This window comes from Ilyonectria robusta (assembly GCF_021365365.1).
Source record: "Ilyonectria robusta strain PMI_751 chromosome Unknown BGZ61scaffold_12, whole genome shotgun sequence".
Classification (NCBI taxonomy): Eukaryota; Fungi; Ascomycota; class Sordariomycetes; order Hypocreales; family Nectriaceae; genus Ilyonectria; species Ilyonectria robusta.
Window position 1 is genome coordinate 1,275,453 of NW_025764446.1, and position 22,059 is coordinate 1,297,511.

A 22,059-nucleotide genomic window follows, 5' to 3' on the forward strand; every position below is an offset into this window, starting at 1 on the left:
TGACACTTCTTTCTTCTGTTTGCGGAGGGAAAGCCGTCTGGCTCTACAACCTGGCCTGATCGGCGTTTACATATGGTCGCCGTGGACAAGTCACCTAATGGATGGCCTGACGTCCACTTACGACGGGTTCAAGACGGACTCAAAGCCATCGGACATGTTGCCCTACGTCTCGTCCCATCTCTATCCCTGTCCGACCCAAACTCTTGGGCAAGCTCTCGGGGTGGAACGTGACGGCTTCCCCGCAGGGATTGTCCAAGACATGCTGACTCAATCTTCAACGGCGGTGTCCCGAGACCCCAACACGGACCCGATGGCTTTCGCGTCCTGTCCTGGTTCCCGGAGCAGTTCATGGTATCCACGTGGGAGATGGTCGTGAACACACCGGACTTCTCTCCGGTTCCACCCCTGCAGCCGCAGCTCTGCGGGGAACCCTACATCGGGCATCATCATGACCTCAGCCTCATAACAGAGAGTGGATCTCGGGCCTCTCTGGACGAGCTTCAGGTGGATACAACATCAACAAGATAATCTTATCACTTGGATAAGATCAAGCTGGACGTCACACTAGGGTCCGAGTGTTTAACGTTGAACTAATCCCGAATCGTCTTGTACGCCGCCAACCCTCACTTTCATCATGACAAGCGACAGCGACAAGCACATTCTCGTCACGGGAGCAGGTGGCTTCGTTGGCCAGGCCATCGTTGCCCCTCTTCTGGAGTCTTCGCCCTCTCTCCATGTTACTCTCACTGATGTGGCCGAGCCTCCCGTCCCTTCGAACGCAGCGCACGCGAGCATCCGTGTTACTTCCCTCGCGGCCGACTTGACCTCCCCCGCAGCTGTCGCGGACCTGCTCGGTAGCCGCCGCTTCGATGCCATCTATATTCTCCACGGTCTCATGTCCGGCGGGTCGGAGGCGAACTTGGAACTTGGCCTGGCTGTGAATGTGGACTCGATCCGGAGTGTGTTGGATTACCTCCGCAAGAACGAGCCCGGCACGAAAGTCGTGTTTGCGAGCTCGTGTGCCGTGTATGGGCCTTGTGATGGAGAAGTCTCGGAGGCAGCGACGGTGCCACTGCCGCTATCTTCCTACGGCGCGGAGAAGCTCATTATTGAGTTACTTCTGAATGATTTCTCCCGACGGGGGTTGCTGGATGGCCGCATCGCGCGGCTGCCGACTGTGGTTGTTCGGCCAGGCAAGCCGTCTGCCGCAGCGTCCAGCTTTGTGTCCGGCATCGTGAGGGAGTCTCTCAAGGGCATCCCGAACGCCCTCCCCGTAAGCCGCGACTTTGGGCTTTGGATTTGCAGCCCGGCCACGGTGGTCCAGAACCTCGTCAAGCTCAAGGATATTCCGGCCGAGAAGTTTGGCGACTCGCGAATCGTCAACCTGCCTGGAATCACGGTGGCGGTCCAAGACATCTTGGACGCCGTGGAGCAGGTTGGGGGGAAAGAGGCGGTTGGGTTTGTAAAGGAAGAGATAGACCCCCCGACTGAGAGACTGGTCAAGAGCTGGCCGCCGAGATTCGACGTCAGCAGAGCTTACGGGCTGGGGCTTGAGCCCGACGGTGAGCTGATCGAGGCTGTTCGAGCGTTTTATGAGACGTTGAAGAAGTGATGAAGCAAAGCTTTGTAACGCTCTTCATGTTTTGCCTCAATGCTACGATGGTTTATGAAATCACGGAATGGGTAGTTTATTGAACGTCCAGTCTTTTCCGTCATTAAGATGCATTATGCATCAATATTCTCTAAATCTCTAACGTTGTCTATGCTCGCTTTTATGTCTCACACTCATTAGTCTTTACAGCTTCGAAGTCCGCACCTTTGCCACAGGAGACGATCCAGCGTCTCCGGATGGCACCATGTGATCCACATCCAGCGTATTCACCAACGCCGGTGTCGCCTGGTCCAAACTCGTGATACCAGCGAGTCTCATTGAGGTCTCAAGTTCATCCTTGAGCACTGGGGGTTTAGTTAGTGAAGACATGGATTATGTGGTACGAAGGGACTCACGTTGCGAAAGGTGCTCGACGCCCTTTTGGCCGTACACGAGCGAGTACAGGAATGGCCGCGCAATGCCGACAGCTGTGGCGCCCAGGGCGATGGCCTTGAGGATATCTGAGCCTCGCTCGAAGCCACCGTCGATGAAGACTTGGAGGTGTTTGAAGGCTTCGGGGAATAGCTTCCGGACCTCGAGGAGGACCAAAATTGATGCGGGAGAGCTGTGGAGCTTGTTAACAGTCTACCTCAATGAGTTTGAGAATGAGATTTGACTCACCCATCGAGAGACCTGCCGCCGTGGTTGCTCAACACGACGCCGTCCACGCCATGGCCCACGGCCAACCGCACATCCTCAACTGTTTGTATACCCTTCAGAACAATGGGCACAGAGCTCGCCTCGCGAATCCAGCGCAAGTCATCCCACTCCAGCGCCTTGTCGATGTACTGCCCCATCAGGCGACCCAGCCCGTTGCCCTTGTTGTCCTTGGTGCTCTCGCCGCCGCTCATCTCGGAGCGGACAGTCGTGGTCTGCGGAGTGCGCTCGTCGGCCTCGCGCTTGCCGGGGACCGGGGCGTCGACAGTGACAAATACAGCCTTGATGCCGAGGGAGCGGGCCTTGCGCAGTAGCTCGACCGTCTTGGCGCGGTTGGAGTTGACGTAGAGTTGGAGGAAGAAGGGGTAGTTGGGCGGGGCGGCGCCGATGATGGTGGGGAGGGAGTAGGATGCGTTGCTGGAGATCTGAGATGTGTTAGTGTCGTCTTTACTCCAGGGTTGTATTTGACTGACAATCTCGAAGATGCCCTCGTTTGCCACGGCGCGACTCCAGCCAAGCTCTCCATCAGGATGCGCCAGCGTGGCCATGGCCGCTGGACACATGAAGAAGGGCGCCTTGCTCTTCAACCCCAAGATATTCCGTTCGATAGAGACGTCGGTAACATTGCGCAGGATCCTCGGCCGGAGCGTCACTCGGCGGATGATTTCCCGGTTGCGGTTGAGGGTGACCAGGTCGGTGGCGGCAGACGAGTAAAAGGCCCAGGCCTTGGGGGTCAGGGCCTTTTGCGCCGCGAGGGCAAAGTCGTTTGCGGAGAGGATTTGATTCAGGGGAGGGACGTCTTTGGGGAGTTGAATATCTGTGAAGGATGGCATGTTAGTGGACATGATTTCTGGTGTTGGGGTGGAGGAACGAACCTCTCGGGGGGGAATGTTGGGAGTCTCCGACTCCATTGCTGAGAGGTCACTCATGATGGCAGATTTGCGTAAGATGAGAAGAGTAATTGATGATGGAAGAAGATGAATATTGGGATTGAACGAGCTATATGAATGTCCTACTTTTCTTCAATTGCTGTAAATATCCCAGCTGCTGGTCTCCCATCACCGGCATCGGCGGTTCGTGTAAGTAGCTTGAGCTCCACAGTCCACTTCTCCAACTGCACCCATGTCGTGCTACCAAAGAATTGCTGCCGATTCGGGGTAGCTCTGGCCGGAGCAGCGCCGGACTTCTCTCCGGTGGCGAGCGTCGACGCTGACCGCCATTCTCCCCGAGGTTTAGTCCACTGAAAGTGGACTCCTCCGCCTCTCAGCTGGAAGGGAAACTTTGCATCACGGGAATCTCATTCCGAAGTGAAGGTGCCACTTCATTGCGGTGGGATGAGTGACGACTCTGGGAACTGTCGGCGTGGCGGGTTTAATTTAATTTAATTTGGTCTTGGTCTTCGCACACAAGTACCTACGTAAGAAAGGTCATTTCACCTAACCCTAGGCCAAAGGCGTATTTTAATTCTTAAATCTAACGTGATAAATGAATGAATAAATAAATAGGGACAAATAAATACTCATAATGAGTTTAATCAAATACCATCACCTACACTACTGTATCATTGTGCATTGATGAGTATTTTAAGATTGGAGCATTTACTCATGCGTGCGGGCTTGTCGCGACTGCTGAACCACAACACGTCGGGAAGGGACGCTGTAAGCACCAATAAACTCCATGATTATTTCAACATTCCAAAGCCCATCCATCGGTTTGCTGAGTGAAAGCACGGAGAGTTAAATGACCTGGGGGTCGTGATTCATGATCGGAAGCTGGCCGCACTGGTCCCGGGAGTGCAGGAATGAGAGGGACTAATAGCAAAAGAAAGAGAGAGAGAGAGAGAGGCTCGTGTAGACCTTCGGCGGCTAAAGTGATACATTTTTGGTGAATAGAGAAGCACGAAAGACAAAACAAACACCTGGAAAAGTATGCTGGAAGCCACCTAGCCTACCCGCCACGAATGTCGCCCATCCTCTGCAAGTTGAATTGACCCTTAGTTGTCGCCAAAGATAGACCCCAACCAAGGAAGTTGGCCCTAAATACAATAGTGATAAACCTCTACCTTAAAGGAAAAGTCCCTAGCCTCAATCTCTTACCTGAAAAGGGAACTAATTGATCAATCTGTCAAGGTTCTTGGCTGTAGTGTGCCATGGTCTTGACGGAGTCTAGGCCAAAAAGGTCAGGCAAGCAGCAGTTGACACATCTTTGCATGACGCATTCGATGGCTTAGCCCATTAAAATTATCAAGGTAACGATGACTGTTCTAAAATTTCCGGGCTTGTTTGTAGCTGGCCACCCAGACTCCGTTATTCCTGCTTTTTATCTTCTCCTACAAATACTCATATGGGCCTCCCATCCAACCCCTTTCTCCAACTATTTTCCTTCCAACGCATGATATCAGACCAGCACCGGACCAAACGTCAACCTCTAATATCACCATTAAAATGGCGTTGTCAACATTCCATCATTTTACAAGCCTACCGTACGAATTTCGCCTCAAAATCTGAGAGTTTGCGGTTCGGCCGACACACAACGACGGGGGTTTACACCAATTTGCTGTCCTTGGCGATGAAGACATGAGAGGCCCCACACAAGATTTGACAATATTGACACGCCAATCGTTCTTTGAACATGATGCTTATATAATCGCCGTGAAAAGACTGAGCGGTGCTTATGCTAGTGGCAATCGGTCCGCCTACCTATGGGATGCTGGTCTCTGGACATCATGCAAGGAGTCAAGGGAGGTGATATCAACGTACTCTAAACAAAAAGACTCGCCAGACACTCCGTCAGCAGTGATGGCAGTAAATGATGGCCAACCCCTGGACATTATGGTCCACCCGTCCCGAGACCTCTTCTGCTTCACCCCAAAACGCTGGTCGACTCTTTTTGGCTACCCTCCCTTCCCTTCTCGAGATGGAGGCTTTCCTTCTATCCAAAACATCGCCATGGAATTTGACCCAAGCTGGAATATTAACCTCCCAAAGCGGATACATAAGCTGCTTGGAGAGTTGACTGCTCGTGGGTGTGTTGCCCGAGTTGTAAATGCACGCGCCAAGGAGTATGTGGACTTCACAATATGGCTGATCGATCGAGGTGCTACTCGATCACCTGATAAAGACCGAAAATCCCCGCCTCGTTTATTTTACGATTGTGAGCGGGAATACATTGAAACGGAGCAAAACGAAATATTGTACGATACTGAAGAGGAGTACAGGAAGACTGCCTGGTGGTTTATCGAGGAACTCACTCGCCTTGGCACTCCGCGTTATGCGGAGATGCGAGACCCGGCCGCAACGTACTGAAACTGTTTTTACGCGGATTCCTGTCTTGGAGTTTTGACATGTAAGCGGTCCAAGTAGAATAATATTATATATTCATTTGCCTACTCCACAATTCGACAGTGAAAGACATGGCCATGGAGGGAGCATTGAGTCGGAGATGAGTGCCCAGCTGCCCCCCCGGTATCCGAAAGATCAACAATCACACCAACTATCCCGCTAAGCTCCTATATGGAGTGTCCAGTGGCCTTGACAATATCCGGATGTCATGGAACGTGTGAAGTCATAGCACCCGACCAAATCACAATCGCCTTCTGTTCAATCTTCAATGGCACTGGCCAAGGTTTCCAGCCTACTTCCATCACAGAGCTATCAATAATACTAGCGAGCTCCCCACGCTCCCCATCGAACGAAAGCGGTAAAATAGCAGGCAGCGATGATACGGGCATTATTGGAGGGTCAACGCTGCCTCGCTCTGAAAGTCGTGGCATCTAACAGGCAGCGTAGCCTGGCCCCGCCATTTGAGTCCTCACTGCGAGCCATTTAAAAGAATTGGCCGAGTTCTACTCAAGTCATACAAGCTCTAGAATTACCCACTTCATACATAGTACTAATTGTCCTCCCTTAAAATCACACAAGGAAATGACCAATGGTGACACTCGTGGCTGCTTCATCTCTAAAGCGAGGCGCAAGCGAGCGGTATTACCGTCAGCCGTTGGGTGTGGAGCGCTGAAGTGGCGATCTGTAGCCTAATTGTACCCCTGCCTCTGAAGGATCGAGAATCTCACCCGCTGAAGCACACTAAAAGGCCGTCAGCCACTTTAATTCTGGCATTTTTACTTGCTACTGAAGCGCAGCGGGTATTATTAGAGTTGCAATCAACTCTAATAATACGCATCCATTTTGTAGGTTGAGCTGGCGACAACTGCTGGGGCAAAGGTACGAGACGGAAGAAGCCTTTCGGCGAGTATCCACGGAGTCGTAAGGACATACGGATAGAACACCAACTTATTTCCATTATTCTACCGTAGTCACAATATTAACCCTGTGGTTCAGCTTGTGCCGCCTCGTTTCGGGCACCGCCACCGCTGGGGCCAGGATGTCGCATCTCGCTAGCAACTGCAACCCTCCACTCCGTACTCCGTAGGACTAGAGATGTTGGCGGCTGTGCGTCAGCAAGAGATGGTCACGCTTATTGGCATCATCCGGTCCCGTTCAGGTTTCAAGTGTCGCCCGCTGCTGGGGTTCTGCAGCGTTTTCAACTTCTCTCATCTCTGCCCAAAAACCTGTCGAAATGTTCAAGACGGCGCTCAGGATCAAATGGGCGGCTTGGGGCCTGGAATACTGGGCCATTTTGGGCTCCGTGGCGTCCTTTGTCGCCATGGTAGTCTTGCTGCACATCTTCGACGGCAAGGTGGTTTTCACCTGGAACAGCGTGACGCTCAACACCATCGTTTCGATCCTCTCGTTGACCATCAAGGCAACCCTCGCGTACGTGCTGGCCGAGTGCATGGCCCAATGGAAATGGATATTGTTTGCGCGAGAGGCGCGGTCGCTCATGGACTTTGAGCGCATCGACGCCGCGACTCGTGGCCCGCTCGGCAGCTTGAGGGTCCTCATCCGGACGAGGGGCGCGTAAGTTGAGATATTCCAGTCTTCAAGCTCGTGTGCTAAGTGCAATAGTCCATATCTTCAGTTTGGCGCAATTTTGACATTGCTTGCCATCGGCCTCGACCCGCTTGCGCAGCAACTGGTACAGCTTCAACAGAGCGTCGTGTTCGAGCGGCACGGCTACGACGACCCTAACAACGTCGCCCTCATTTCTCAAGCGCCATCGTACTCCATGGGCAAGATGACAGTGACCGAGGAGCAACTTTTGAACTCGTCGTACTCAAACTGGTCCATCGAGACCGAGATACCGCTGTCCATGCAATCCGCAATATTTACAGGGCTGTCTCGATCTCTCTGGGAAGTCGAACGAGAACCCTTGGTGCAATGCCCTACAGGGAACTGCACCTGGGGTCAGTTCAATACTCTTGGAGTGTGTCACAAATGCAACAACATCACCTCCGACCTAAAGCGTATGGATGGTTTTGGAGATGTGCTTGTCGCCCTCACCGGCTCCCACTTTACAGCTACTATTCCAAGCACTGCCTTCTATTTGCCCAATGGGCACTTTATCGCCAACATTGATGGGTGCCCCCCATACGATGGCGCAAATGCAGAATGCGATGGCAAACAGCCACTTGTTATATACTATGATGAGGGGTACGCTGTCACATCGTTTGGCACTGGAAACCCAAACAAGACAAACTCCATGAAGGATATTGATACATTGATCTGGTCGATGAGTGTCATCTATCCGGAGGTGGAATTGCTCAATGTTTCCACTTCACAAGCCGCCAGCGATGAGAGAGAATCCATCAAATGGCCTAACGTTCCGATGCGGGCCATGGAATGCGCCATCCACTACTGCGTCAAGACGGTTGACTCCTCCGTCAACGGAAACCAGCTTATTGAAGAGATATCGGAGGCTACTGACTTTATTCGAGACCCCGACTCATGGGAGCGTAGCCCCGAACCTGACAACAACCTACCGGAAAATATACCACCAGACGACGAGGTAGACAGCTTGGAATTTGACAGTAGGTATTCGGTAGCCAGCTACTCAAGCCTCGTTTTGAAGTCGCCGGATAATAATACCGCTCCATGGTATCGAGTGGATCAAGTTTCAGTCAAATCGCTCAGCGCACATTTCCAAAGCCTCTTCAAGACAAACTTCCAACGACCTACAGGATTAAACAACACCGACGCATCTGAAATAAAGAAAGAATTGGAGAAGAAGCTCGGCAAAGGAGCTGTTGGCTTCAACGGCGTGTCTCTCGGGCCCGACTCCTTGGATTTATCCATGAAAGCCACTCCGCCGGCACTCAACGGTGTCTGGGCATGGAAAAGGACAAACATGACGAGGGCCTTCAATACGCTCGCCATCAGCATGACTAACAAGATGCGAAGAAACTACGAACCCGGGGCGGAATCTAACTCGGGACAGGACACAGATCGCTTCCAGGACGGAACGATGACTCAATTTGGCAACGTGGGCTCGTTGACGGTGGTCTATGATATACAATGGGCATGGATTTCGCTGCATGGAGTGATGCTGCTCTCGGTCATCGTCTTCCTCTGCATGACGCTGATCAGCTCTGCGTCGGCAGCGGATGTGCCGCTGTGGAAAAGCAGCTCATTGGCAACCATGCGTCGAGGGTACGAGGCCGGTGATGTGCTGGATGGCGCGGAGACTGTCGAGGACATGGAAAACACGGCGAGGAAGGCCTACGTCAAGGTCCCACGAAGAGACGTTGATGAGGGTGCACCATTTAGGAGATCAAGTAATGATGCAGCTAGCTGAACTCATTAAACATAGTTAAATTTCCTTCTTCCAGAATTAACACCTGATTATACTGTATTCATGGGCTTTGTGGTGTTAGTCATATGGAGGGCCCTCGAAATCTACGAGGTGGGAGCTTCGCGTAGCGATGGCTGGATTCCTGGAGCGGCGAAGTTCGCGGCATCCTCGAAAACATGCCAGAAGGCAGATAAAAAATGATCCGGCATACACACCAGGCAAGATTGTCAGATTTTGAGTATGATGGCCCAGATGGATGAGGCCGATGGGCTACCGCGGCGCAGTGTGAACCGTAAGCGGATCAGACTTATCAGCGTCGTGTTGGACTTGACAATATCCCACCACACATCTGACCAATTAATTTTCTTACTTGTCGACGGTGTCGAATGCGTGTCGTCACAGGCTTCCCTCTAGGCGCATATAGAATACCGTAATTGGTTGAGGACAAGATGGCTTGCATTTTTCGCGTTGAGACTTTTTATAAAGACCAGTATCTCCTCGTGGGAGATGCTCTCATATCTTTCTCTGTTACACGCGCAGGGAGACTCTAAAATTTCCTACCGATTTCTTCACAATCTTCCCAGTGCCTATTGGAAAGTAGCTGCAAGACGGGAGACAGCTCGCAGGTCACTAGCCACACGCAGCCAGCCGCAGCCCATCACCACCATGTCTGAAGTTCCGGCTCCAGCCCCGACTACCTCCAAGTAGGTGATTTCTTCATCTAATCATGGATTCAAACGCAAAAATTTGCTTCTTCGGGAGTCAATACTCCATCGTCCATCATGAATGCTAATTATTAATGCAACAGAATCGAAGCCCAAGTCACCCATACATAGAACCTTGACCGCTTTGTCCGTGGTCGCGACCACCCCATCAATGTCCGGTTGGCCGTTCCACAGGCCTCTCAACACTATATAAGCAAGGTCGAAGGGGTTTTGGACCGTGTCGAGGTTCTATTTAGTCGGAACTTCATTGCTGCGAATTATTCCCCGTCAACGTATGGCGGCTCCTCATCCACCGCCCGTGCTGATGATGTGGACAAGTCCCCAATCATTGCGCAGCGATTGGTGGACACAATGGAAAGTACAATTTCAGGTACGAATACGCAGCGACTTAATAAGTCAGCGTACACAAATTCACTTCGGCATGTTAGAATCGGCCACGCGTGGTCCTGATAAAGGGCGAACAATGGTCCAGTCGAGGCCGGTGTGCCTTACTCGTGTAGAGGACTAGAATCCAATGCCTGTTCGTATTAGCAGAGCATTTAATAAAACCCGTAAAATTCTCCCTTCAACAGCGTTGCCTGGCTATTGCGTGCTTGCCGCGGGTGGAATACTCCAGGTATTTTGTTCAAGAGTTGATAGGTGTGCGAGATCGTGGGTGAGGAGGCGACTCAAGATTTGGGCGCCGATGATCATGCGCTTGTAGGGTGAGCATGTACCATTTGGTGTATTCAGCCATTCTTTTCTGCTGAATTAGGGATGGGAGCGTCGCTCTCCCGAGGAGTCAAGTCGAGAGAATACTGTGCGGGAGACGCGCCACACGCACTACCGTAGTAGTTGGCTCACTGTCTTAAAAACGTGTCCCCTATTGGCAAAAGATTAGGCCGTTGTATATTCAATTAAGCTACTTTGAGATTAGGATGAACTTGGTGTCGGCTGAGATGGACCATGGCGCACTCCACGTCAAACTCCGCTCCGGTTCCTGCTCCGGTTCTTGCTCCGGCTCCTGCTCCGGCTCCTGCTCCGGCTCCGGCCCCGCTACCCCCAGGTAGGCAATTTCTATGTGCATTCAAAGATGAGCATCTGATACCGAGGCGCATCGTCGAGAGCCAAAATCGAATTGTGATCATTGTGTTAACTATCCGCCAAGCTGCGCCCAAGCCGAAAGGGCCCCTCTGTTGCTGTCGTCGCGAGATACCGTCAATGTGCGATTGGCGATGCTCCACGCCGCGCGCTACAATAGTAACGGTGTTCAAGATGATGTATGTCATGTCGGCGTGCTCTTTGGTCGGGAGCTGGCTGCTTCCAATACTGCCCCGCAGCTCCTCTTCTACAGCCCTTGCTACGCATCATGCGGCGTCTACACCTTGATGAACAGCAATTCGTGAGTGCCGTGAGAACCCAAATGAAGCCGCGAATTGAGATTATGAACCTAGCGCATCTTTCATTCTCCTTGCCAATTTTCCTCCGGCAAATAGCATTGCGTTTCGATTGCGTAAAAGGATGGAGCTGGAGGCATGCACATCGGCTAATAAATTGCTTGTCTCTTTCTCCTGGAGCGCTCAATTTAACAGGCCTGTCTTCAAAATCTCTCGCCAATTGAAGTCGGTTTGTCTCTCGCTTCGCTAACACGCCCACCTCGAGTGTTGGCAACTGGGGCTTCCTCGTGCCTAGTCTTCCCAGCGATTATGTAGTGAGCCGCGGGGATGCCGGCGATTGCGATCGACACACTTTCTGAGCTTCCCAACTCTACATGATAGCTCGCCTTAAATATGGCACTGAAGCTTTGTGTTATCCCCCTGATCCTCGCGGCCGACGCGTGGCCGCCTGTACCTCGAGCAATGCCGTGCTGCCATCGACCTTGCTGCTACATATCTAGACCAGGGCATCCGAGCGAAGAAAGGGGACAGAGGCCAAAATCACGGACCTTTATTAATATAATAACTTTGCGTTCCTGAGTTTAGACAGAGGCCCCTGCGTGTTGGACGGACCTAGGAGACCAGGGTTAGGATCTTTTGAAGAATTACAACCAGTAGCGCTCAAAACACTCGGCAGTACGTAACTGTATTTCGAGACACCATTCTCCATTCGAACATAACCAGGTCACCGGCCGTTTCAGCCTCCACGGGCTCGTCCAAGCCTTCCGCATTTAGCCTCTGTCAACCGAACTAGCGTGGGCGTAGATGAAGCTATCGACAGAGCTTAGCTGCTTTCCAGCAAGCGTGGTAGCATTCGTGAAACCCGCCAATCACAGCCACCGCCTAGACGCTAGGACTGAGAAACGTGAGTTCCACGGACTTCTTTGGCCACGCCAAAGTACAAAGACCGTTGGTGGTGGGTCGGATGTAGGATTCGGGGTCCAAGCGAGGCACTGACTCGAGTGAAAAAGCTAAAGACGTGCCACCAACAAGGATTTCACTGTCGATCACAGCATTGCGAAGGCGAAAACTCGAGGGATTGGATGGAAGACTGCATCTTGAATTGAGTTCTTGCTAACTTTTGTGGTTCGGTCCTCCCGGGCATCCGCAAGGCAAAGTTATCTTCTCAGCGTCCCAGGATGATGGTTGCGATCAGATCGATGAGATCTGGCATACTCCACCTGACAGGCGAAGGGGTTTGGTCTCTTCGGTCTAGCATGTTGCCGGGATCCGGATGATTACACGAGTCATCGCCGTGAGCTAAGGACGCCGTGAGCTAAGGAGTAGGCGACGGCCGACCACGGGACTCCACCAATGGCTAGGAGATCTCGGGGACCAGGCCAAGACGGTTAGCAATTGGGTCTGTTACGTATCAGGTTGAAGGGGGATGAGATGCTGCAGATTCAATCTTCAACACTGTCTTCCAGAAGTCTGAGCCCAATTGATCATCGCCACCGGGACTCTCGGCTGCGCTCTGCAATCGCCACGTCCGTGTGAAGCTGCGCAGTTCAAACCTACTCCCTACAAGTCATCAAGGAATCCTTGAGTTCATGGATAAACACAATTCCCCGGGCACCATCCTCTCGGCGTTACTGGGCCTCCTCTCCACCAAGCGCACGGCCAGCCTTTTCGCCTTTTCGGCCGATTGATCATCGATACCCTGAGCTCAGCTTGAAACGCTAGCCCTTCCAGGTTATCGAGCCGAAGGGTCCCTCGCCCGTTTAGCTCTTGGCAAATGCATCATTTCTCACCGGCACGCCCATTAAAGAAGGCCGTTACGCTTCTCATGCAAGCCATGCGAGACCCGGCCGTCTGCAGACCAACGCATAACAGTCGCTAGCCACGCCATGCAGAAGTCGACCGAGGCTCGATGATTGTTGACCGAAGATCTCATCGACTCACCATCTTTGTCTGCTAAGAATATCCATCATGGCCTGGGGGGATCTTGCGGTGGAGAGTCAAACTCTCAGTCCACTACCCGCCAACCTCAAGAGTGGATTGACCGCCATCACCCTCCTCGCCTTCATCTCCTTCTTCGCCTCCTGCGCGCTCTTCTTCTATCTATCCTTCAAGATACTGTCATGGCATTTCTTTCTCAGGGACAGACGCGCCAGCGAAGTTCAACCGACGGGTTCGTTCCAGAGAGCCGTCGACTTCACTTTGGGAATCGACGGTATCTTTACTGAGGAGAACGACAACAACAATGCCGACGGCCAAGCAGCTCAGCCTAATGGTGCACCAGTACAGCATACTCCAAAGCATCCCAACCAGTTCCTCATCCTGATCGTCAACCTTCTCCTTGCCGACATGCACCAGGGCGTGGCATTCTTCCTCAACGTGGAATGGCTACGCAAGAATGCCGTCGACGTTGACAGCCCGACGTGTTTCACCCAGGGCCTGTTTGTCTCTCTCGGCGACTTGTCTTCGAGCATGTTCATCACGGCGATTGCTTTTCACACGTACTTTGCCGTCGTAAAGCGACGCCGCGTGCGACAAAAGGTTCTATACCTCCTCATCGCCAGCATCTGGGTCTTCGTGTACGCGATATCATTCCTTCCAATCGCCGCCACTCGCGGTGGAGCTGAATATGGAGGTTTCTTCGTCCGTGCAGGCAGCTGGGTGAGTCTATTCCATTCCATCGCGACACTCCTTACTGACATCGAAATAGTGCTGGATGAACAGGAAGTACGAAAACCTGCGACTTTTTACTCACTACCTCTGGATCTTCATCGCCCTCGGGGTTACATCACTACTATACATCCTCATCTTCCTCTCGATTCGTCGTCAGGCTCAATCCAAACGCTCTAACAAGCCCGACGATGACGCCGACTCTACCAACCAGCTTAGATTGGACCACAACCCAGCCTTCCTTATCTACCCGGTCATCTACGTTCTCTGCACCCTCCCGCTCGCACTTGGTCGAATTGCAACGATGGCCGGAGCAAATGTGCCGCTGGGCTACTTCTGCTTCGCGGGTGCCATGATTGCATCCAACGGCTCTTTCGACTGCCTCCTCTTCGGCACAACTCGTAACGTCATTTTGTTCGCGTCCAAGTATGAAGTCGATACCGCAGACCTCGGCCTGAAGACCTTTGCCTTCATGAAAACTCCTACGAACCGTCGCTTCGGCAATGTCATTTCCATCCAGGGAGGCCGACAAAAAAGCGAGGAAAGCGATTCCGTCGGCGGATGGTGGACATGGAAGCATCGAGGAGGAGGATCAGACCCAAGAGGTCGAAAAGGAATGACCAGGACAACCAGCCAAGAATCTCTGAGGGGGCCGGCTATTCATATGGACACCGTCACTTCCGTAGTGGTGGAAGTAGACGACTCAAAGGACCGTGATCCGCGGTATCCAAATCCGCCGGCGAGTGCGAGCCCATCGGTAAGTAGCACGGAGAAGGACTTTCCGAGGATAATAAATAGAAACGCTTAGAGTAGAATTATAGTAATGATGGATGATGATATGAATAGAGGCAACTAGAGGGCCGCTACAAGATCCGTTCCCAACGTTCTTTACATGGCTGCACCAAGTGAATAGACAGTGAACTTAACAGGTTACCCCAAGGAGCGCTCAGGCTTGGTGACGAGACGCAATTATTGTTCTTGCCGGGTTTTGGCCCCTAAATCATACCGCAACATCGTTAGACGGAGACACCCATGCGCGTAGCAGTGGAGATTCCCTGTATCCCCGCAAGTTATGCTTATCTTCAACACGAGCGTCTCCATCACAAAATGTGACTGCTCCGATGCTGTCGGTGGGGACATGTTCAGGCAGTGATATCCGTACAAGACCAGGGGGCAAAACCACGGATCAGGACTGGCGAAATATCAGAAAAAGCGCGAAGGTTTCCACGGTCTAAATGTATGTCACTTCCTCAAAGTAAATAGTGAAAGGCCTTGAAGTTCGAGCGTTGGCGAAGCTTTAATTCGGATTTCAGCAGAACTCATCAGGACTCAGCGGCATCATGATCTACACTGGAACGGACACTTTGCAGTAAGAACCATGGCGGCCTGTTTACTGGTGTTTAACCGTAAATGCCCCGAAGTCTAGGGTGATTTTCCACCTTTATAGACCGGTAAGAGTGGAACGCTCCACCAAAGAGGTTACGTATCGTCAGCTATCACGGTTCATCAAAAATCTCTACGACCGCCACTGGAACTCATCAAGGGACAGCTTTTGACACACACACAAAACACCACATTGAATTCCTTCCCCAGGAAATACCAAGCCGTCTCCTCTGACCAAAACTCCCAAAACAAACACCCACGCTTCAGAAAAACAGACCCCACGCTTGACAAAACAAAACCAACGCTTGACAGAACCAACACAGAACAAAACCAACGCTTGACGAAACCAACACAGAACAAAAGAAAACCAACGCTTGACAAAAACTCCACCCACGCCGCAATCAAAACCAAAACTCCAAACAAGACCCAGAACTCCAACCAAAGTGTGTGTGAGTGTTTGTGTGTGTGTCTGATAACTTGGCACCATGTGCCAGTATCAATAATAAAGAAGAAGCAATTTATGCGTTCTTCGGCGGCGGCAATTTATGCTCTGCCTCATTAACCCGCCCATGTATGGGTCGAGTTCATAGAGCTTGTAGAGCCCCATGGTGACGATTGCTGGCTGCCAGAGCTGGCACCAGAACGTCTCTGTTCGGCAAAGCGAACAGTCTTGACAGGGGCAGTAACTGCCCTGGGGGGAGGATTGATGGGAGATGTGGGGAATCTCCCGTTGATGCCTCGGTATGGTTCATCGAGGACAAACTTGTCCGCCCTGTCTTTGACAAGGGCTGAACGGAGAGGCTGTGGCCCACGAGTTTGCACAAGTGGGGGCATTGCGCTGCTCACAGTGGAGCGAGGCGCAGGCTTGGAACCACAGCAACCCATTTTGATGATGGGCTAAGTTCCTCTTTGAAGATGAGGAAGAGAGTGTGTGTGTGTATGTTGTCACTCAGTGACACAGTGACGTTTATGAGTGTGTGTATGAGCGTAAAGTCTCAGGGACTCGGAGTTTGTATGATCAGGGACCCCAGAGTGTGAGAAGAGAGAAAAGTGCCGGTGACTCAAGAGAGTATGGCAATGTAGAGCAATTGGTCAGAGTATGCGAGAAGTGCAGTGACTCGTGACGATAGACAGGGACTCGGAGTTTGTATAATCAGGGACTCCAGAGTATGAAAGTAGAGAGAATAGTGTCAGTGACGCAAGAGAGTATGGCAATGTGGAGCAAGTAATCAGAGTGTGCTAAAAGTGCAGTGACTCGTGATGATGGCCAGTGACTCGAGAAGGTATGACAGTGTGGTTAAGTCGGAGTGTGCTAGAAGTGCAGTGACTCGATAATAGTCAGGGACTCGAGAGAGTATGACAGTGGGATATATCTCAGAGTTTGCTAGAAGTGCAGTGACTCGTGAGGATGGCCAGTGACTCGAGAGAGTATGACAGTGTGGGTAGGTCAGAGTGTGCGTGATATTGCAGTGACTCGATGACAGTCAGGGACTCTAGAGAGTATGACAGTGGTAAGTATCTCAGAGTGTGCTTGGCAATGCAGTGACTCGTGAGTGTGTATAGCAAGGCTCGCGTTGCGTGACTGTAGTGCAGAATGCAGAGTGCAATGTGCGGTAACAGTGTGTGCGTGCGAGAACAACTGTGCTTTCAAAATAAATCAAGAGCAGAGTTGTTTTGGATGAAGAACGTAAACTGGGGGAATCGAGCACATACTTATAGACGAAGGTGTGGGTCCAATTCTGGCTGAATCGGCCTCAGAATGAAAATCGAGGAATGGACCAACGAGAGGGCTTCATTTTGGGTTTGCTCTGGCATTTACTGATCTCCCATGAAGCTTCGTGAGGGTTGGCGTTGGCACCTGGAAGGGCGAGTTGGGAACCCGGAAGGGCAGACATAAGGGTGAGCGTAGAAAGGCCTGGAAGACTTGGGAAGGTCAAAGAAGTGGATGGAGCCCCTCTGGTGTCCATTTAATTTAATCGACGCGTCCATTTATTTAATTGGCCAGGCATTTATTGTGAGCAGAAGAAAAGGCAATCAGTGAGTCCTCAGACAGAGGATCCCATCTGCGGCTCTCTGGGGCGGGCCTGGCTGGGCCGAGTTGCCCGACACCGCGACGCCCAAAATGGGAAAGACTTCTCCTGATTCTTAGACTAGTGTGGGAATTTTTCAGGAGGTATTAGTTATTGATTCCCTTGAGGAGTAGCCCAGTCTGCTGTGCTGGGTGTTTTCAGGCGTCATCTACACACGAGGATGGGGTTGAGTCCATATGACCCACTCGTCAACGTTCCAAGGGCTCAGCATCAAATGATTATAGCAGTGATTTTACGTATGATTAATATCGCATCGACTCGATAAATTGGCACTGTTTTTATGGACTAAAGTCAAGTTATATAAGGCGTAGATTTCCTAAATCATTTGGCATAAAAAAGCCCGAAGGCAATACGTAGGGGAAGAATTTAGACTGCGTCGATACGGTAATTACCACCTGTCTAATAATACAGGTCGACTTCTGATGTGGTTCGGTAATCGTCAGTACCTATATATCATCCATAATTAAGTGAGGCCCCAGCCTTATGGCCGGGGCTGTGTGTCCAGCCAATCGGATCACGATTACCCGCTTCGGATCTTGCTTCCATGGCACTCCCATCCTTGGACGAGATAGTTTCGCATGCTAGAGGGCCGATTAGCCGAGTCAAATGGAAGTTTGGTCATTTGTAAAGACCAAATATTTGTGCTGCGAGATCGTGGTGGTCCATCTGATGTTTAAACCTGCTAACAGTTGTATCCACTACAGTATCTGCCAGCCGACAGCAAGGAAGACGCCAAAGGGCAGACATTCATCTTAAGAAGCAGTCTGAAAGGTGCCTATAGGCGGGAATTGGAAATTGGAGGAACGGTTATATGAGATGAAAGCTGTTTACATTGCTCGGACCCAACTTGCACTCCTCTTCACTCATGAACTAACGTCACGTAAGTCAGCCCACCCATTTACGGATCAGGGGCTTAGCTGACCGCCCCACTTACACAATAACCAAAATCGCAATTCAACTTCACTTAGAGATAAAACAACAACCAAGAGACCTAATTGGTCCATTTCAACTGATTTTTAATAAACTAACTAATAGAATTTCTAAATATCAAAAAATTAACCAATAAAAACAAAGGAAAAACAAGCTATTCTGAATCTTCAACCTCAGGCGTTTTTATTCGCCTTCTTGCCCTCTTCACATTCCGGATACCTAAAAATAGCTTATTTAGGTCTTTATAAACTCGTCCTTTCTTTCTAGCCTTTGATTGGTTCGAATTTCGTTGTAGAACTGCAATTTGGTCTTGCAATTGGGCAATTTGTAAGTGGAGCTTATCTAAGCCCTTACCAATAGTTCTCAGTGTAACGGTCTCAAGGTAGTATATTGCAACTAGCTAGGCCACTCTACAGAGTATACCAAACTTAAGGAAAGAAGAAGAAGAGAAAGAGAGTAGAGGAGGTCCATCCATAAATATACTCGCCATGGTGGCTTAAAGGTAAAAAGTGGGCCACGAAAGGCCGAGGGTTCCCGAGGCCACCTACGGGCACAGCCCGTTACAATAGCCCCCCTCTTTTCGTTAACGATTGTTGTTGTCGTACAATTAATCATCGGTTATGTTGCCATGCGTTGCTTCATAGCGGTCCAGGGCTGCGGTATCGAGGAAGTTCTGAAGGGGTTCCCAAGTAGGGCGGACATAGCCAGTCCATTTGACTAGGAGCTGTGTCCGGTTTCGGATCTTTTTATCATTAAGAATTTCCTCGACCTGCCACTCGTTCTCGGTTTCGTCCACCTCGCGAACTAGGGCAGGGGGTTGAACATCATCCTGGACTTGAGAGGGTAGTGGATCATTGGCGGCCCTCTTTAATAACATGACATGGAAGACATTGTGGATACCCGGTGGCGTATCCAGCCGGCAGGCATGAGACCCAATCAACTCCGTAACAGTATATTTCGCGTTGAGCCAGTCAAGTTTCTTAGAGGGACGGTCTGTCGAGATGTTCTTAAGTCGTAACCAGACCTTGTCGCCCACTCTGAATTGCTCCGCCACTTGTCGGACTCGGTTGGCATGCTCCTCTTGTCGTTCCTGAGCAGACGCAATTGCGGCTTGCGCTACCTGGGAAGCCTCGTTCAATTTTGCAACAAATGTTTCTCCTCTTGCCACTGGGGATCGGCCATTGGTCCGTAGTAGTTCGTCAGGGTCGGTCAGGGAAATAAGGTCGACGTTATATCCGTGTGTCGCGAAGAACGGGCTCATTCCAGTGGAGGTTGCGTCCCGGTTATTTATTGCCAACATTGCTACTGGTAGCAAGGAGCTCCAATCTTCTTGCCAATACGTAGTAAAGGAACGTAGGTAACTTTCCACAACTTGATTGATTCTCTCAGTTGCTCCATCTGTCTCTGGGTGGTATGCTGTTGATAGTCGTCGCGTAATTCGAAGTAACTGACAAATTCGTTTCCACATATGGTTCACAAACTGGGTTCCTCGGTCCGAAACAATAGCTCTCGGGAGTCCATGGTGTCGGATTAGACATTGAAGGAGTGTATCTGCGACGGCCTGGGTTGTAATCGAAGCCATTGGTTCGAGTATCACATTCTTAAATAGTCGGTCTGTAATCACCATAATCGTAGTCGCTCTATTAGGTCCTGACGGGGGCAGGTCCGTAATAAAGTCAATCGAGAGCTCCGCCCAAGGGCGGTCAGGAATAGGGAGTGGCTTCAGCAGTCCCCTACGCTTCTCACGCCAAATGTTGGCTCGCCCACACACATTGCAATTCCGGAGGAATCTCCGGACATCTTGGCTTAGTCCTGGCCAAGTGAACTTCCGACTAATCAAGGCCTTCGTCATATCCCGCCCAGGGTGTCCAGCGAGATAAGAGTCATGAGTCTCCTGAATAACCTTGGTGCGTAGAGGCTCGTTGTACGGAATCCAGATTCGACCCCTCCAACAAAGGCGTTTTCCTTCATCAATAGAGCATTCAGCGAGCGAGATTGGTAAACTCCATTGAGACGGGAGTTGTCGTTCCCCATTTAGTACAGCCTGCCTGATTAACCAATATCGACTATTGGTGTTCAGTCCTTGGTCCCAAAGGTCCTTCAGGGGAGATTCAGTGAATGGATTCTCTGGCGGGTCTGATTTATCTGCTGGCTCATCTGTGTCCTGGTCTTGGTCTCCTGCTGATGTGAATCCAGCATATATCCTTGTCACTGATTTATTGACCTTGAGTTGTCGTCGTCCTTGACATCTCAAAAGCTGGAAGCTCCGGCCCATTAAACGATCGTCTTGGGGAGTCAGTGGCATATCCTGTTCCCTTCGTGACAGCGCATCCGGTACTAGGGCCTCCTTCCCTGGTCGATATTTCAGGGTAAAGCTGTACCTGGCCAAGATCTCTGCCCATCGGACTTGCCGTTCACTGAGCTGCCGCTTCTTCCGAAAGTACTCGAGGTTTTTGTGGTCCGTTATAATATCGAAAGATGGTGTGCTCCTAAGCTCCGGATCCCATTGTTCTAAACAACGAATAATAGCGAGTAGTTCCTTATCGTGAATTGGGTAATTTGACTCTGCTGGGGAATTCTTTTTCGAAAAGAAGGCTACTGGCCGTAGGAATCCTTCGTCATCGTACTGAGAGAGAGCTCCTCCGACTGCATAGCCTGATGAGTCTGCTTCTAAGACTGTCTTTCGTTCAGGATCCCATTGAGCCAGTATGGGTGCGCTGATTAACATAGCCTTCAGGGCTTTGAACGCCTCTTCGCATTGAGGAGTCCAGCTGAATGGAACTCCTTTCTTCGTTAAGGCTGTCAAGGGCATAGCAATAGTAGAAAAATGAGCGACGAATTCTCGATAATAATTGGCAAATCCAACGAAACTGCGAACTCCTTTTACCGATCGGGGACGTTCCCAGGCTTCCACAGCCTTGATCTTTTCGGGGTCCACACGGACACCTTCTCCGGCGTCCACGATAAATCCTAGGTACTTGACGCTCTTAGCCTCGAACTCGCATTTATCGATGTCGATCTGTAAGCCGGCTTCTTGTAGTTTTGCCAACACTTTCTTGACTTTCTTGCGGTGATCAGATAGGGAGCCACAAGAATAGATCAACACGTCATCGATGTAGGCTGAAACGAATTCATCGAGATATTCGCGTAGCGTGTGGTTAATATACCGTTGAAACGTGGCCGGGGCGCCCGTTAAACCAAAGGGAGTGACTAGCCATTCAAAAAGACCATACCGTGTACGAAAAGCAGTCTTCCATTCGTCCCCCTCTTTAACTCTGATTTTATGGAAAGCAGCAATCACGTCCAACTTCGTAAACCATCGAGCCTTTGATAGTGATCGTAGTGTTTCGCTAATCAATGGTAGCGGGTAACGGTCCTTGCGAGAAATCTCGTTCAACGCGCGGTAGTCGACACAAAAACGAAGTCCTCCACCAGGCTTTCGGACAAATAGGACGGGAGCACCTGCTGGTGAGGAACTCGTACGAACGAAGTTCTTTTCCAATAGTTCCGTCAAGGTCTTCCGTAAGACAATAAGCTCCTCTCTTGACATGCCGTATAATGGGCCCCAGGGGACAGCCTTCTCCTTGCCATTCTCGTCTTTCTCAATCTCAATAGCGTGATCTACCCCTGGCCGGTGTGGTGGCAACCGTTCAGCGGCTTTTCGGTCAAATAGGGGTAGGAATTGATGGTAGCAGGCTGGTAGCTTCTGTCGTGGGTCACTATGTTTCCTCGGTGCGAGGGCCCTCTCAATATCAGCCAAACTTGCGGAAAAGATTTGGAGAGGTCCTTGGTAGTGACCTCTAGTCCGGCGTGCTCGTCGTACTAGTCCAACGTAGACTGAGGCCATCTGTCGCTGAAGGGGATACTTCTCGTTCTCTTTAGGGTCCCTCTCT

At 51.0% G+C, this 22,059-nt stretch overlaps 5 protein-coding genes across 5 annotated transcripts; 4 read left to right on the top strand and 1 right to left on the bottom strand.

Annotated features, from left to right (window-relative positions):
• The first annotated feature begins 492 nt into the window (after positions 1-492).
• On the top strand, positions 493-1,703 carry BGZ61DRAFT_50512 (uncharacterized protein). Its single transcript, XM_046251823.1, has one exon. The coding sequence runs from the start codon at positions 635-637 to the stop codon at positions 1,610-1,612; it is 978 nt and encodes a 325-aa protein (XP_046103449.1). The 5' UTR covers positions 493-634; the 3' UTR covers positions 1,613-1,703.
• A 92-nt stretch (positions 1,704-1,795) lies between these two features.
• BGZ61DRAFT_422614 (FMN-dependent dehydrogenase) lies at positions 1,796-3,237 on the bottom strand (the record flags this gene model as incomplete). Its single annotated transcript, XM_046243533.1, has 5 exons — positions 1,796-1,956; positions 2,008-2,216; positions 2,273-2,733; positions 2,782-3,125; positions 3,180-3,237. The coding sequence occupies 5 exons, from the start codon at positions 3,235-3,237 to the stop codon at positions 1,796-1,798; spliced, it is 1,233 nt and encodes a 410-aa protein (XP_046103450.1).
• Positions 3,238-4,884: 1,647 nt separating this feature from the next.
• Positions 4,885-5,613, top strand: BGZ61DRAFT_479281 (uncharacterized protein; the record flags this gene model as incomplete). The annotated part of the gene is made up of 1 exon (XM_046249090.1): positions 4,885-5,613. One exon carries the CDS (start codon positions 4,885-4,887, stop codon positions 5,611-5,613), a length of 729 nt encoding a protein of 242 aa, XP_046103451.1.
• Positions 5,614-6,870: 1,257 nt separating this feature from the next.
• On the top strand, positions 6,871-9,044 carry BGZ61DRAFT_589439 (uncharacterized protein). The gene is made up of 2 exons (XM_046256578.1): positions 6,871-7,224; positions 7,273-9,044. The coding sequence occupies exons 1-2, from the start codon at positions 6,884-6,886 to the stop codon at positions 8,996-8,998; spliced, it is 2,067 nt and encodes a 688-aa protein (XP_046103452.1). The 5' UTR covers positions 6,871-6,883; the 3' UTR covers positions 8,999-9,044.
• Positions 9,045-12,730: 3,686 nt separating this feature from the next.
• On the top strand, positions 12,731-14,627 carry BGZ61DRAFT_392744 (uncharacterized protein). The gene is made up of 2 exons (XM_046242850.1): positions 12,731-13,754; positions 13,804-14,627. Exons 1-2 carry the CDS (start codon positions 13,065-13,067, stop codon positions 14,569-14,571), a joined length of 1,458 nt encoding a protein of 485 aa, XP_046103453.1. The 5' UTR covers positions 12,731-13,064; the 3' UTR covers positions 14,572-14,627.
• The last annotated feature ends 7,432 nt before the right edge of the window (positions 14,628-22,059 follow it).

What these genes read in the sequence shown, in the direction of transcription:
- BGZ61DRAFT_589439 (XM_046256578.1), top strand. Translation starts at nt 6,884, where the DNA reads ATGTTCAAGACGGCGCTCAGGATCAAATGGGCGGCTTGGGGCCTGGAA. An exon ending in CTCATCCGGACGAGGGGCGC is followed by an intron (nt 7,225 to 7,272) that starts GTAAGTTGAGAT and finishes TAAGTGCAATAG; the next exon opens with TCCATATCTTCAGTTTGGCG.
- BGZ61DRAFT_392744 (XM_046242850.1), top strand. Translation starts at nt 13,065, where the DNA reads ATGGCCTGGGGGGATCTTGCGGTGGAGAGTCAAACTCTCAGTCCACTA. An exon ending in TCGTCCGTGCAGGCAGCTGG is followed by an intron (nt 13,755 to 13,803) that starts GTGAGTCTATTC and finishes ACATCGAAATAG; the next exon opens with TGCTGGATGAACAGGAAGTA.
- BGZ61DRAFT_50512 (XM_046251823.1), top strand. Translation starts at nt 635, where the DNA reads ATGACAAGCGACAGCGACAAGCACATTCTCGTCACGGGAGCAGGTGGC.